Source organism: Carassius carassius, chromosome 39 (genome assembly GCF_963082965.1).
Source record: "Carassius carassius chromosome 39, fCarCar2.1, whole genome shotgun sequence".
In the NCBI taxonomy this organism is placed as follows: Eukaryota; Metazoa; Chordata; class Actinopteri; order Cypriniformes; family Cyprinidae; genus Carassius; species Carassius carassius.
This window is the reverse complement of record NC_081793.1, coordinates 3885816-3902283: the sequence shown is the minus strand read 5'-3', so window position 1 is coordinate 3902283 and position 16468 is coordinate 3885816. Positions and strand designations below refer to the sequence as shown.

General features: G+C 36.4%; 1 protein-coding gene across 3 annotated transcripts in view; it reads right to left on the bottom strand.

The window, feature by feature from the left end:
* LOC132121246 (angiotensin-converting enzyme-like) overlaps nt 1–14359 on the bottom strand; it is a 38313-nt gene extending 23954 nt beyond the window's left edge. For 2 of the 3 annotated variants that reach the window (XM_059530462.1, XM_059530461.1), the window contains exons 1-12: nt 14002–14359; nt 5694–5864; nt 5525–5612; nt 3316–3459; nt 3040–3231; nt 2101–2198; nt 1847–2019; nt 1441–1664; nt 1214–1358; nt 562–660; nt 329–451; nt 2–213 (exon numbers count right to left, since the gene is read on the bottom strand). In XM_059530462.1, the coding sequence (XP_059386445.1) occupies nt 2–213; nt 329–451; nt 562–660; nt 1214–1358; nt 1441–1664; nt 1847–2019; nt 2101–2198; nt 3040–3231; nt 3316–3459; nt 5525–5612; nt 5694–5864; nt 14002–14325 (1993 nt within the window). In that variant the 5' untranslated portion in view covers nt 14326–14359. The remainder of the gene's footprint in view (nt 1; nt 214–328; nt 452–561; nt 661–1213; nt 1359–1440; nt 1665–1846; nt 2020–2100; nt 2199–3039; nt 3232–3315; nt 3460–5524; nt 5613–5693; nt 5865–14001) is intronic. The other variant, XM_059530463.1, reaches the window with a different exon arrangement.
* Nucleotides 14360–16468: the final 2109 nt, after the last annotated feature.

The following is a 16468-nucleotide window of genomic DNA, read 5'->3' as shown; positions in this document are numbered from 1 at the left end:
CCGATGTCTTCAGGGTAGCCTTCTGGTACTGGTGGCACCCAATTAAAATCAGGCCAGCCCAGCGTCTCTCCCATTTTCGCGTTCTGTTCCTGCAGCCAGGTAGTAACTGGCTTAAAATAGCTCATCAGGGGGCTGGCATCCATTTTGTCAGTGCCAAGAGCCTCTTGTAGCACCTCTTTCCAAGGCCTTGAAGAGCCAGCCTTCAAGACTTTCCTTCCAAACAGAATAAAATAACACTTAGTCCCAATGCACAGACTTTCCATTCATCGTGACGATACAGTGGTTTCATCCAAAGCACCAGCAGTGGCTCTGTATATTCAGTACATACTCTAAAACCACTCCAGCCTCTTTGGATCTGTAGATATCACATTTGTGCAGAGGTCCAGTATATCCAGACTCCTGACATAATTTCTCATGGAACTGGAACTGAAGAATGAAGCTCACAAAGTATCTATAAGAGGTTAAATATAATGTAAGACAGAAAATAGTTGTCTTCTCTGTGTGCATCACACATTTTGATTATTGATTGCTTATTTAGCATGGGCATGAAAAGAAGCCCACCTGATGTATGGTGTGTTTCCAGGAATGTGATATTTTGCTCCAGCATCAAAATGTTTTTCTGTACGTCTGGTTGGTGGACAGATGCCTTGGTATTTTGTCCTAATAATACAAAAAATATTCATATTCAATTTGAGAAAGTACTGTTGATTGCCATTTATGAACAATAACCTTAATTTAGTTGGCTGATAGCTTGAAAATTTCCTTCAAGATTGAATAAATAATGAAAATTTCAACAGTACAGCAATTGTTTGAAACAGTATTATTATTTTAAATGTCTTAATTCTCATCCTTGCTGAATAAAAGTATTAATTTCTGAAAATAAATAAATAAAAAGTAAAAAATCTTACAGACCCCAAACTTTTGAATGGTAGTGAATGTAGAGTGAGCAAGCAAAAAAATGTTGTTGTTTTTTAATTTAACAATTGAATTGTGTAAGCAATTTTTTTACATTTATTTTTTTATTTTTACCATCAAAAGTCGTTGACATTAAAGTTAGGACCAAAATTTGAAAAACACCAGTTGTGAAAAAGAAGTACACTTAATTGTATTAAATGTTTGCTTGTAGTGTGCTTAAAATCTTAAAAGTATATTTTTAAGTAAAGGACAGGCATGATCCATTACTGACTCAAATGTTTCATTATGAGTCCCTTACCTGAGGTACCACCATTCTGCATTATAACGTTCAGGTGGTGTTCGTCCACTAAACACACCCCAGCGCCACTGATCAATAAGATATCCAAAAGGAAGGAAGGCAATCTTATCTAAAGCCATCTTCAACAGGTAGTTGATGTCACTCTCTATGGAATTTCAAATACGTCATCATGATGTCATTATTTTAGGTTTACATGATGAGTATCATTCTGAATGTCTTTCACCTACCAGCATCATCAGTCACTTGATCCAGGAGGCCGATGGTGTGGAGATGTTTGGGTGTGGAGACAGACAGAGACAGCACATCTCCTATGGCCTCATGAAAGCCAGGGTTGGCTCCTCTCCTGAAGCTGACCGGCTGCTCTTTGTACTGGAGGTAATACTCCACATGGCCCATCACGTGATGCACGGTGAAAAGCTGCTTCATAGTCACAGTGGTGCACTGTTTGATTCTGTCAGGGATCCCACATATTGCTATATTGCTTAGGAATTTCTTTGGTGGTGATTTGTGTATTTTTACATTCTGAATGCACAATTAGTTTATAGCTTGATTTGAAATCATTTTTTTTTTTTAAAACACAGTTTGCCACTGTGCAACAATATGATCTACTTTACTGAGATATGATTAACATACCTGAAGTCGTTGCGGTTGTAGAAGTCCCAGGCTGAGGCATGGCAGACCACCTCCCTTCCATCAGTGGGTTTCTCCAGCATGGCCTTGTCCCAAAACTCAGGAGGCATTTTGAGCAAACCAAGAGAGGTGAAGAACTCCTCGGCAACCCGGAACATGTGAGTGGCATTATAACCCTATGGGGACAAATCACTTTATCACTCTCTGGTGTGCTCAGGATATTATTCACTCATAAAGATTTAGTTCTGTTAGCTCACTTTAGCAACCATGGTGTCCGTCACATCTACATTGGGCTTGTCAGGAAAAGGAATCATCATGTTGTAGATGTTGTTCCACCTTTGTGACCACATGTTGCCTGAAACAGAAACCAAAGACAATTAGAACATCACAAATCACAATTAGAGCATCCAAACTTCCTTCTTGTTCTATATGATGTGTGTGTGTATATATATATATATATATATATATATATATATATATATATATATTTGTTAATGATCACGGTCTAGTAAACATAGTTTTGATATGATAGAAAAAACAAATATATATATATATAATTATAATGTGCAAAATTACGTGCTGTATGCTTTCAATTGCCTGTTGATAACTTGAAATTCTGAGAAAAAAAAATGTCTTAGAAAAATAATTGGGAGATATAAACTCCAAGTCAAAATTATGAAGTGTAAACTCAGGATTCTGAGGGGAAAAAAAAAATATTAAAATTGCGAGATGTATATAGAAAGTGTTAATGATGTACTGTGTCTAATACCAAGGTGGAAATATATTCATATCATTTTTAACATTATTTGTAAAAACAACTATGAATAATAACACTTTACGATGAGGTCTCTTTAATTAATATTAGTTAATGTATGTAACTAATGTATCTTTTCATAAACAACTGTAACCAAAGATGCATTATATTATGTGTGTGTGTGTGTATATATATATATATATATATATATATATATATATATATATAAATATAAATTTCATAACAGTCAACATCGATAATTGTCATTAAAAATGTAGAATCTTTCAGTTTAAAGGCAGATTTCTTCTTCTGAATGTAAGTTGTAGAAATCAGACATTCAATTGTGATTTAGGTCTATAGTGTGGTTTGAACTTTTTTTTTTTTCGTCAGAACATGACAAACAATTGACAAACAGGTTATCATTCACAATCTATCGACTTACCCAAGAGGTGGGCAGGGATGGGACCCTTGAGGTTGATGTATTTAGGACCGTAGTAGTTGTAGAGCTTTCGGCGGACAAAGGCGTGCAGGTTTTGGTAAAGAGGTTCCAGCTGTTTAAACAGATTCTCTAGGTCTTTCTCAAAGGTTGGAGATTTGTACAAGGAACGCCAGTATGCGCCTGTATCGTCAAAGCCTGAGGAGAACAGATAAGAAGAACTTGTCAAATCTTTCATTCTTTATCTATCTCCCCTCTCCAATTATCCAGTTACTCACTCACCATCCATCTGAGATGCGTTGTTGCTGAGCCCCACAAACTCGGGGTAGAGGGATTTGAGTGGGACCCCTGAGGCGTTGTGCCAGCCTTCCCAGGCATACAGAAGCCTCTTATAGCTTCTTGAGCTAGCCATGATTTCTGTGAGCTCTAAAAAACACATAAATAACATGAATGCATAATAATTAAAGGAATAGTTCACATAAAATTGATTCATCCAGAGGCCATCCAAGATATAGTTGAGTTTGTTTAGTTTAGTTTCGATTTGGAGCAATATTATGGATGGATTGCTCACATTTTTAGCCAGAAGCAATGGTTTGAAGTTAAAGCTTAATTGTTCAATTAAAGCTAAATTGTTCAATTACAAACACGCAGATTTTCACTTCACAAGATGATAATTTGGAGACATATGGGTTACTTGTGGCTTATTGTGATGTTTTTATTAGCTTTTTGCACTCTCATTCTGATGGAACCCATTCACTGATCCATTGGTGAGCAAGTGATGTAATGCTAAATTTGTCCACTTCTTGGATGTTTGTGGCTTTTTTGGTGTATGTGTATTTGGAGATGGGAAAAAGCACACATCCATTGCATTAATAAGCAAGTCATGTCCACATGAATGAAACACTCTTAGAACTAACATGTGATTTCACCCAAAGAAGTGCAATGTTCTGTTAGGGAAAAAACATAAACCTAGCAGTGCTTATGTAAACAAACATTTAGTAAAGTTAAATGTTGAGAATAAGGCAAGTGAGGTCAAGTAGTGGGGATTTTCAAGAATTCTTTATCAGGTTATAAAGTTAGGTCAAACTTTATTTGAAGGTCCAAGTCTACGACTTTTGCCTCAAACTGAATAAAACTGCTTAAAGTAATTTGCTGCTTATTAATAGTTAGTAAGGTCATTTTTAAGTTTAGGTATAGGGTCGGATTGAGGGATCTAAAATATGGTCATGCGTTAATATGTGACCCTGGACCACAAAAGTCGCTGGGGTATATTTGTAGCAATAGCCAAAAATATATTGTATGGGTCAAAATTATAGATTTTTCTATTATGCCAAAAATCATTAGGATATTAAGTAAAGATCATGTTCCATGAAGATATTTTGTACATTTCCTGCCGTAAATATATCAAATCCTAATTTTTGTTTAGTAATATGCATTGCCAAGAACTTCATTTGGACAAATTTAAAGGGGATTTTTTTTTTTTTTATCCTCAGATTCCAGATATTCTGCCAAATATTCTCCTATGCAAACAAACCATGAAACAAATTCCGCTTTCAGAGGATATAGAAATCTCAATTTTGAGAAATTGACCCTTATGACTGGTTTTGTGGTCCAGGGACACATACTGTATGTGCTTACATACAGTAAAGTGTTACCCAAAGGTGTATACCAGTAGATGTGACAAGTGACTGTCTTTATGAGTGAATCTTTTAATAATTGAAGATGCAGTCACATTAGCAACACTTTTGCTAATTTTGCAGACAAAAAAGGTCCATTGTCGGTTGTCCATAGTCTAGTGATGTATGAAACACTTTCAAACCAAGAAGCTTTCTATTGGTCAACGCTGTAAAGTTGTGTGACCAATGTGAACCTGCGGAATCTGCATTGTGAAATCTTTCATGCTTTTGTGAAACTCCAGATTGCTTCGATTCTTATTGTGATTACTGCATTTTACCCTCAAAAATTTGCTGATCACTGGTAAATGTGACCTCAATGTGTTCAAAACATTAATTCTTTCAGAAACAAAACAAATGGCTTTTTATGAGCGAGTCATTGATTCATTAACTACTGTATGTTTCTCAGAGATTTTGTTGGATGAACAAAAATGAATAAGTTGCTTAGTATTAACTTATTTTATTATGAACTGTTGTGTAAAAGTGATATGATCATCACAATCAGGCTGCTGTCTTGATTATAGACTAAGCAGCAACTTTAGCTATGAATTTATTTATTTTAAAGCTACAGAATTACCCTTTGTAGAGTGTAAACAATGTTTGAATGTTCTCTATTTTAAATTTAATCTGTCTGCAAAGTTTTTTGCTACTTTTGCATTCTTTATATTGTAGCTTGATCCTCATGCATCAAGCTTCAAACCTCTTTCTTTTGCTGTATTGCAAGCACTTGTACTTCCTTTTGCGTACTTGTGTGTATTTTCATCTTCATTTTGACCCTTACTGACACACATCAACAAAGTGTCAGGAGCGTTTCTCACCAGGCTCCAAAGACCAGCATTCCTCTGAAGGGGGACACACCTTTGCAGTTGAGTAGATGCTCTCCATCTGGCTCAGAATTTTATTGTACTAAGAAAACAAAGAGAGCGATCAAAACACATCTGGATGCATTGTCAAGATCATCTTTCAAAGCTTCAGTGGTCAACACACCTTCTCTCTCTCAGAAGTAGGGAGATTGGCGGGTCCCAGAACATTGATATCCTTGATGATTTTCTTCAGGTCTGGATTAGTGAAGGTCTCCATGAGAGAATCATTGAAGGTAGCCTTTGCTTTTTGACCCCATGCTTCTTTGAAAGCCTGCTTCTCCAAAGATGCAGCAACCTTAGGGAATCAATGAGGAAGGTCTGATTATTCCATGCAAAAATACCCCAAAATATTATTATTATTATAAAAATACAAAAAAATTATATCCGTAAAATTATTGTGGATTTTTCTAATTTATAGTCAGTTAAATTAACTTTCATGATTTAATTACATTTTATTAAATGAAAACTGATCAGATTTTATTTTTATATATAGCCTGTGAAATTTCTTCATTAACTGTAATAATATTGATGCAAACCTTCATTTCTGAAAACAACACTAACTTACAGTGAGTAAACTCTGGGGTGGGATTCCCATCGTTAGCTAACTATGGTAGTTAGTTCCATTAAAAATCTATAGGTGACCACTGAACTTATTATCACAGTTGCTTTTGGGAAACGCACCCCTGATCGGTTTGGTTCAGTTAAGTAAGAGATTGTCAGACTGATTCAAACTAAAGAACAAATAACTAATGCTCAAACATAGGGTGACCAAACATGCCATTTTCCCAGGACATGTCCTGGCCAGAATTTCTATATTGCCTAAAATATCGAGATTTTGGCTTTGGTTTCCTGTTTTCTTACTTAATGAAAGTAATGATCATTTGACCAATAACATGCAGACATTGTACGTAATCGACCAATCGTGGTGCGTGAGAAGGTGGGATTTACAGAGAATGGTCAAAGCGATGCAAATATGTGTTCATATCAGTGTTGGACTTGAAGCAGCATGGAGCATACCAATCGGTGTATGACATCAAAGTACCGTAAGAGCAATTCAAAAGCACAAAAAGCCGTATGCTCTCTAGAGCTCTCAAGGTACTTTGTCATAAAACAATTAGTCAGTACAGCGTAAATAAAGTCAAAACTTGGATATTTTAGGCAAAATAGAAATCCTGGCCAGGACGTGTCCTGGGAAAATGGCATGTTTGGTCACCCTACTCAAACAAATTCTTTTGAACTATTGATTAAACTGTCTTATAAGATTCATCTGTTTGAGAATCAGACTACTCGTGTCACACTGTATGTTCTTGATTCACTGAAAAGAAATGACTCATAAGTCTTTTATTTGTAAATGCAATGCACAGGGCTGCATTTCCCAAAAGCTTTGCAAGCCTGAGAAGTAAAAACGATCGTACGACTGATCTTAATATTACTGTCTGTTTCCCAAAAGCATCGTAACTTAAGTAACGTTAGCACTTGAAAATCATCGTAGATCTACGAGTGCTGTGGAGTAATCATAAAGCCCTAAGTGCATCTTAAGAAGACATAATAATGCAATAAAAGTGCAATGTGATTATATTTTTCAATGTTTATTTATTTTTTATTAATTTATAAATGAAATCATTGAAAAGGGCAGAAAAAAAGAAATGCACATTTAAATTAAATGACTGAACAAAAAAAATGAATAAAAGAGGTAATTTAGGAAATATGCTTCAAAGACTGGGGGAAAAAATCTGTTAATTACTTGCTTTCATGCACGAAAACCAGCTATGTAGGCTATTGTACCTGGAAATAACATCTCTATACTAAAGTATATTATGTATTATAATGTAAAGTATAATATTTTACACTATAATGCAATATTGTATTGTATTCTAGTTATTATATGGTGTCTGGAACACACCATTAGGTTAACATTTCAATAAACGATCGTGTACTACAATTACGAGACATTCCTTATTTTTCACGTAAACGCTGCCGCCGCCTTTTTCGAACTATAATGTGTCAGATTTCTGGTAAAGCACTTTCACTAATAGTAGTTTTATTGTGATGCAGTAGTTTTGCAGTAAAATCACTGTGTAGATTTTACAGGCTAGTTTACTCTTAATATGGACCACAGAAAGACTGGAGTACTTTGTGTAGTTTGGGGGCATCATAATGGCTGGTGCAAGCATAAAATTTGGGCAGCTGTGGCCTAATGGTTAGAGACTTGGACTAGTTACCCAAAGGTCACCATTTCGAGTCTCGGTGCTGGCAGGAGTTGTAGGTGGGGGGTGGTCTTTGTGCTCTTACTTAACGTGATTAAATCTTAATAATTGTGTCAAGTTCCCATATCTCCTTCCCATTATTTTTCTCTGCATTCTCTGTTAATAATCATTTCTGGCTTTTGCTCAGTCCTAGAACAGATTTGAATTTCTTTCATTCTTGTTATGTTAGCTTGAATTGCTTTTGCAGTTCACACCATTCATCAGTTTATTCTTTGGATCCTGACAGGAAATGGTTTAATCTAGCATTAAAAAAAAAAAATTCTGTTAAAATTCCTAAAACGTTTAGTGTACATTCTTCCTAAAGGTTTATTGTATCCTAGTCTTGGGTGTGTCACTCTTTCTTGATGTTTAGCAGCTTTCTGCTGTGGATAGTTTGACACCAGCATCCCTACTCTGTTATGATAACCACAGGGCGGGTTGACCCTGTTACACGGTTCCACTCATTTGATCATGGGGTGATGCCTTTGTTGGCCTGACTGGAGACAAGCTTCTATTACTGATTAACAAGCTGGTGACAGCTCTCATCCTTCACTTGAATGTCCACACTCTGTTTTCCTCAGCGATGAAGACAGATAGCTTCTTGTTTTTTCACCTCTTCTTCCAAGGTCCCATTTGTTCTGTGACTTTTATGCAAGAATGTGATGATAAGTCAGAATAGGGTGCAAGGTTCAAGGCTTGACATGAAAAAGTAACATCATAATGACATGTGACTGACACCATAAAAAGGGGATGAACTCAACCAAGAATGCGCTTGGCTCTGAAACATCCCTGCAAACCTCCCTAAACAGTTTTGCTTCCCTCTGGCAAATCAAGTCACATTTATTTATATAGCGCTTTTAAATAATATTAAATAGGAAAAAAGTGTGTCAATAATGCAAAATAACATAATAGTAAATACTCAGTTTTCAGTTAAGGACAGTTCATCATTAAATTCAATGATGTCATCATTGAACAGTATATCATTAGTATAATTGAACAGTATATCAACAGTACTGTATATCATCATTGAATAGTATCTGTGCAATCAAGTCGATGATATCGTTGGATATTAAGTGTCCCCAACTAAGTAAGTCAGAGGCGACGGCGACAAAGAACCAAACCTCCGTGACAGAATGGAGAAAAAACCTTGGGAAAAACCAGGCTCAGTCGGAGGTCCAGTTCTCCTCTGGCCAGACGAAACCAGCAGTTCAATTCCAGGCTGCAGCAAAGTCAGATTGTGCAGAAGAATCATCTGTTTCCTGTGGTTTTGTCCCGGTGGCCATCTAGAAGACAAGGTCTTCACTCGGGATCTGTCTCTTGGGCTCATCTAGTCATAAATCATCTAGTTGTGTAATTGGCATATTGAATGTGAGATTTCAGAGCAAATTATACCCGTTTTCTACCTCATTGTGTTTTTGAAGGTTCTAAACTGCTTTTAAAGTGTGGCTGTCTTCTGAAAACTTTATTTTAAGAGGCTAATTAAAAGATCTCTTGACTGATTCCAGCCTCTGCTGTCTGACCTGATGTACTGACTTGTCTCACTCATTACAGAAATTAAATGATGTGCTACACATGGCCACTCTGCCAAAGAAGGCGAGCGGAGTGAGATGTATGGGAGATGAGTGGCATGGCAGAAAAGCGGACTGTGGAATTTGCTGAATGAATAATGCAGACTTTAGGGACACATTTATATAAACATTTCAGTTTTTTTTTTCTCACAGACATCTGGCACAGATTAGATTTTTGGCATCTGATTTAGGCCAATTTCAAATGTGGTTCTACTGCTGCACACTCTAAAACATTTTTCAATGGCTTTGCAAGTCTCGCAATAATAAATAACTATGCTATCCTAATAAAATCATAAATGCATTTCAAGTTCTCTCACACTTTTTCAAGCTGCTTGGAAGTTGGAAATTCCAAAGTACTCATCTAAATTTATTTTCCCACAAAAACAGCTTTTCATTTATGCTATTCTAAATCACTGCAGTCATCAACAGTGTCTGAGACGCACATCAGCATCTGCTACATTAGCATAACCTCCATCTACCATCTGTTGAATGCACACCACTAAGATGCCTACAGTCATGATGACTGTGAAAACAAAAATACCTGCTCCAGCAACCATGAGCGACGTCCTTTGACTGCGGCCTCTGTGGAATGAGTGCGACAGATACAGCTTTGATACAACGCTGCTTCATCTTCACAGTCAGTGTGAGTCTCCCTCACAGAAACAACCTGGCCTCGCACCCGCCACCTCCAATAGAGAAGCCTGAAACAGAGGCTCTTTGATCACCTCGTTTGATGTTTCTGAAATAATAGACACACCAAGCATTGCTCAGGTTCTGCCCAGCTCTGTATCAACTCTTTTACAGAATTTTTTTAGCAGCGAGTTTGAGCCATTGATGGAGCCAGCACCCATTTGAAAAGCTGTGAGTGAGTGTTGAGACAGCTGTGAAACCATGTTGAGACAGCTGTCTGACGGAGGCGTGCGTGTGGAGAAGCAGTTTTAGTAAGCGTCTTGTTTTACCATGCTGAGGAGTTATTCGCTTTTGTTTCTACCAGTATCTGATAGGGACACACAATATTCAATACCTGTTACTGGCTGATATGTTGATAACTCTTCACGATAATGTCCCATTCATTTAAGTAAGTTAATGCATTAAAGTCATAGTTCACCCAAAAATGAAAAATCTGTCATCATTTACCCAACCTCAAGTTGTTCCAAACCTAAAAGAACATAGTTTGAAGAGTGTTGGTAACCAAACAGCAGTAACCAAGCAGTTTAAGTCCATAGCTTGTAAAAATAAATAAATAAATATGGAAGTCAATGGCTACCATCAACTGTTTGGTTGCCAACATTCTTGAACAGAAGAAATAAATTCATACAGGCTCGGAAAAACATGAGGGTGAGAAAATGATGGAATTTTTTTTTTTTTGGTTTTAGGTGAACTATCTATTTAACTCACAATGAAGAATACATTTATTACTGTATTTTTTATCTTTGTTAATGTTAATGAATAAAAATTTTCATTTTTAGTTTGTTAACCAATGTAGTTCACTAATATTAACAAATAAAAAACTTACTGTAAAGTGTTACCTTTTTTATTAAACTTGTTGGTGTTGTCAATATTTAATATTTCATTAGTTTTACATTTGGATAACTTCAGCATTGATACTCACTAGAAGTTGATTTTTAATATTGCAACTTTTTAATATAGCAAATCAACTTATGGTTTAATGCTTTTTTGGGGTGATAAATAATGTCACAAATTTGACTACCGAAACTGGAAATTGGAAATGTGGTCTGATTGTATAACTTGATTAGGACAAGTTTTGCACTATGAAGTGCACAACACTAGACATCCCATAGGAAGGAAAATACCAAATGTGATTTTAACGTCTTAATTATTTTCCATTGATAGCATTGATATTGACCTCTCCGTATTGTCCCACCTCTATGCCCACACCTAAAACCATTCCTCTTCCACCGGTCCTGTCTGTCTTGGTGAAATTCCTGGTTCTGTCTGCTCCTCTTCTAATCCTGTCCAGTTAGTGAGGCTGCTCCTTGGTGTCAGTGTGGTCTTCTGTCCTTTGGTTCTGCCATTGTCCTCTCTCCTCCGAGCCTGTGACGTCACACAGGTCCAGGCCACCTTCGTCTCCTACTTCAGATTTCTGATTCCAGTGATCTGCTATGGTCAACAATTCCTTGGGCTCCATCGTAGATCTCCATCCATCTGTCGTGCCTAGTGGTTATAGAGTTTGACTCCTAACCCTAAGGTTGTGGGTTCGAGTCTCGGGCCAGCAATACCACGACTTAGGTGTCCTTGAGCAAGGCACTGAACCCCCAACTGCTCCCCAGGCGCCGCATCATAAATGGCTGCCCATTGCTCCGGGTGTGTGTTCACAGTGTGTTTATGTGTGTTCACTGTTCTGTGTGTGTGCACTTTGGATGGGTTAAATGCAGAGCACGAATCCTGAGTATGGGTCACCATACTTGGCTGAATGTCACTTCACTTCAAGTTGTTAAAAATATATATATATATATATATATATATATATATATATATATATATATTGTGCAGACTGCTCTCTCGGTGAAGGGTTTAAAATTCATAGCCTGTTTATTTAAAATTTGCTGCAAATTATAATAATAAAAAAACTATGAAATCTTGGTTGATTCAGCAACAAACATGTAGTCAGATGTTGTTTACTGTAACTTTTTATAACTATAATTTATATAAAAGTGTTACAGATTAGCTTCAGCTACAAACAGTATGATGCATGCATGGGATGATTTCATTTTCATCTGTTTATTGTGTCTGCCCCTGAAAAAAAAAAAAAAAAAAAAAAAAAAAAAAATATATATATATATATATATATATATATATATATTACACTGTTAGACTTACCGCAATTTTGTATGAATTTTACAGTAACTTACTGTATATGGTCATTTACAGTACTTTACTGTTTACGCAAAAGCAGTAGTGCTACTGTAAATGAGAAGATTTCTATACATACAATTAAGTTTTAATCATTGCCTTTGTCATTGTGTCCACAACTTGTATTACTCATAGGGCTATATGCATATTGTATTAATGTTTTAGGCCTATTCAAATGTCATATGATAATGTTTAATAGTTTTTTCCGTCTTGTTCTGCAGATGAAACTCATAAAATCATTCTCATTTCACACACTGGATGTTAATTTTAATAGTAGCATTTTCTCCAATAAAAAAACAACAATAATAATAATGATAATAATAAACGGAGCAGAAACAATAGGGTCCTCTCACCATCGGTGCTCGGGCCCTAATAATAATAGTAATCGACAACTAGTTCCCATACAGTCAAATTAGGCATTTTTTGTTTTATTTTTATGCCAGGTAAAAGAGCACAGGTGTGGTGATATTTAAATAATAATAATAATAATAATAATAACTTTGCTTAGACCTCACAAATTTTAAATTGTTGCTCACGTGCAAAGCCCGCACAACAACCTGGAAGAATGTACACTGATGTTTGTGTGACGTGTCGAGTGCGCGCAAAACTGACGTCTCTCAGAGTGGATCGCTATACCTAGACGCCAGCTGCGAGTTTTTCTGAGGTAAGTACTTTTTACTTAACAAATTTATTTTATAAGTTACTTTTACAATGTAAACCATTACCAATATCAATTAAATATAGCTAAATTTATGAAGAAAGTAAATAATACAATCTAATAGGCTATTATTAACAGGACAGTCTGAAGGAACTTTTAGTTTTCCTCAAAAACTGCTGCTTTCATATCCCATTATGTCATACAGTTGACTGACTGCCTTTTCCAAATGGACCCAATGTAGTATTTACACAAATAATGGTTTTCCATATTTTCTATGACCAGTTATGGTATATTTTACTCGTCATTCAAATGAATGGCGTTAAATGTGTGTGACGTTAGGCTATTTAAAGTAACGTTGGCGTGAATTCTCAAATGCACTCTCTCGCAGTCTCTCTCCCCGAGTCCACCGCAAGCAAGAGCACACTCAATTGATACTGAAATAATGTATTGGTGCAACAGATTTGGCAAACGCTCCTGTGTATATTAGTGCTTATTTGTGTTCACTCTCTGGAGAATGGCAAATTAATCTTACAACGCGTTTTGCAGTGGTGAGCATCAATGTAGCCATTCACAGACATAACGTTAGTTGTCTGGTCTCTTGAACGCAATGACCTATCAAAGGTGTTCCAGTTAGTCAGAATCTACTCACTGCTCATATAAGGGCATCTTACTGTAAAATGAAATCGCGGTAAGAGCATCTTACTGTAAAATTTAATTGCGGTAAGGACATCTTACCGTAAAAATTTTTTATTTTTGCGGTAACTTACTGGCAGCACTATTGCCAGTAAGTTACTGTTAAGTTCCCATTTACAGTAGCTTACCTGTAACTTACTGGCAATAGTGCTGCCAGTAAGTTACCGCAAAAATACGATAAAAAGTCTAACAGTGTATATATATATATATATATATATATATATATATATATATATATATATATATATATATATAAAAATTACAGGCTGTCCAAGAGCAGTCCCATGTGCAAAAAAGGCTTTATAGCTTTATAGCAGTTTTGTGCAGTTGTGCCTTGTTAAACTACAAGCAGTGTTACTGGGTGTCTGTTAAACACATAGACTTTCACAGTACCTGCAGCTGTGAGTTGTGCTCTGTCAGGTTTGTTTTGTAGTTCCAGCTGGCTTCTGTGCTGAAGTAAAAAACCTCCTCGGCGGTCGAGTTGTAGTCGCTCACGAAGCTCTCAGCCCCTGCCTCTGTCATAGGATAATCCCTCGGGATCCACTCGCGTTTCAGAGCTGCGCTCATGCTGATGAGAGTCAGCAGCACCACTGCCTGATACATAATGGACCACAGTTGTGAAGTGAGAAACAGGAAAATTGTTGGAATGGAAGTTCCCGGAGGAGCCGTCTTGACACGCTCACTGCTGGATGGTTGTTTCCTATCTGTGTCCTTCATTTCCCCTTTCCACTGTTAATCAGGCACAGAGCAATCACAGGCGGCTCTTTTAAGTGCCAGTTTAACCCATTCCTCCCTCTCTCTTGAAAGATACACAGATTTACTCTTATTCTCTCTCTCTCTCGCTCTCTCTCTGTCCCTCCTACTTTATCCTTCCCCCTCTCTTCCAGACTCTCTCTCTATCTTTTAGCCTCTCCTAACTTCTTCTGGACACCAAAAATAATGTCTTAATCTCTCTCAGTTGTTTTATCAGACATCTTGCATGTATTTCAGAAAACATCTTAATAGTGTCTCCAACCACTGTATGCTTAGATTTCCAAGACTTTCAATCAAATGTCTGGATATGACTCAGAGATTCATCATTGTTCTGTTTAGAACAAATGATAATTAATTTTATAGCTCTTCTTATTGTATATTAGCATTTGTGTTTTTATTACAGTGAAAATATGCCATTTCTGTCATTATTTACTCACCCTTATGCCGTTCCAAACATGTATGCCATTCTTTCTATTTGGAAGATTTTTATTTTACTAATTGTCTTCTGTGCAACATAAACAAAAGTATGCTAAAGTGTACTACTTTTTCACAAAGGTTATGCAATCATTTCTGCTTTGTCTTTTCTGAAGACATTTTTCACTGTTGTTGTTGTTGTTGTTGTTGTTGTTGTTGTTGTTGTAGATGATCTGGCAGTCTGAGGCATCATGTAGCACAGCTGCCTAGCTCCAGCTCCTCAGTCACTGGTGATTTTTTTCTTTTTGGAAACGAGGTAAGGAGGTAAATCTTAAAGTGATAGATAAGAGAAACAGGAAGATGCAATTTAAATGGTTTCTCTTACTACAATGATTACATTTGCAATGTTGTTAAATGTCAAGTGTTTTAATATTTACACAACCTGAAACTGAACCTTTGGTCCACTTTAGCAAAGTCCTATAAGGCAAGTCTGTCATCTTGGGGGCCAAAATGATTTTTCAAAGTTGTAAATAAAAGTTTATCAAAGTGTGTTGTGCAAGAAATATTATGTCAGTCTTCTTACTTCAAATTCTTAATTCAATTAATTTAATTACATAGCGTTAGATTCTTTGTAATTATTTGTGAAATTTACTAGCAAGTTCTGAGGGAAAATTGTTTCTACACCATTTTTAATAGTGTATTTGCTGGAACTGCATTGTTATTTTCCTCCATTGAAAATTCTAAATGGGAATTGTATTCAAAACTAACAGTATGTTAGTCTTATATTTACTTTATCAAAATAAAGATTTCACACATGTATATACCATAATGAAACAATTGGCTCTTTTACTTGAAAGTCTTGACATCCATTCCTACAGCCGGTATAATGAGTGTTGTGATTTCTCCCATTCATATTTCAACAAGTGGTCCATATCCTTCTACAGGAAACTGTCTCTCAGCACTGGAATGGATGTTGCTGCATTCCATACCATTGCTAAGAAGATAACTATGTTGCAATTTGCGATATTGTTCTGAATTTGGCAGGATTATGTGCGGGAAACTTTACAGAGAAACCCTTTACAGAGCAATTTGTTCTTGCATGTGACTTGGAGAACTAATCTCCTTGTGTTGGGAATGCAGAGGTACGTGAGCGTATACTGGAGAATCTGTCCGTAATCCTTGAGCAAACGATGTTATCCTCCTGGAATTTATGTGTTGCACTCTTTTTTGAGAGGATGGCTTAGCACAGCTTTGGTGTCATGACCATGTCCCGAGTTCTTCACCGAGCTAACAACTGTCTGCTCTGAAAAAATCTGCACTGCATGACCTCCAGTCATTTTTAGGGGTATGAAAAATGAAGAAAAAAACAGCATGGTTCTTTAGAGAGTCTGAGATACCTTGTGCCAAGGGCACTTGGCAAGTTAAACGTTACACATGGTGAATCTGAGCCTTTTTAATACACACTCACTCCTTTCTGTCAGCTTGTACAGTCGTGTTTAAGGAAAGACTTTATAGGCACAGCCATTGGTTTTTCATGCACTTATTAATTTTGAGATTTAGACTGTTTTGCTTACTTTTCAGACTTGTGGAAAGAAAACATCCAGAATTCACATTTAAGTTTTTATTTTATTACACTTTATCTATTTGTGCCTCTAGTTTTCAATTTCAATACATATTTGTAGAGGCCGTTTTC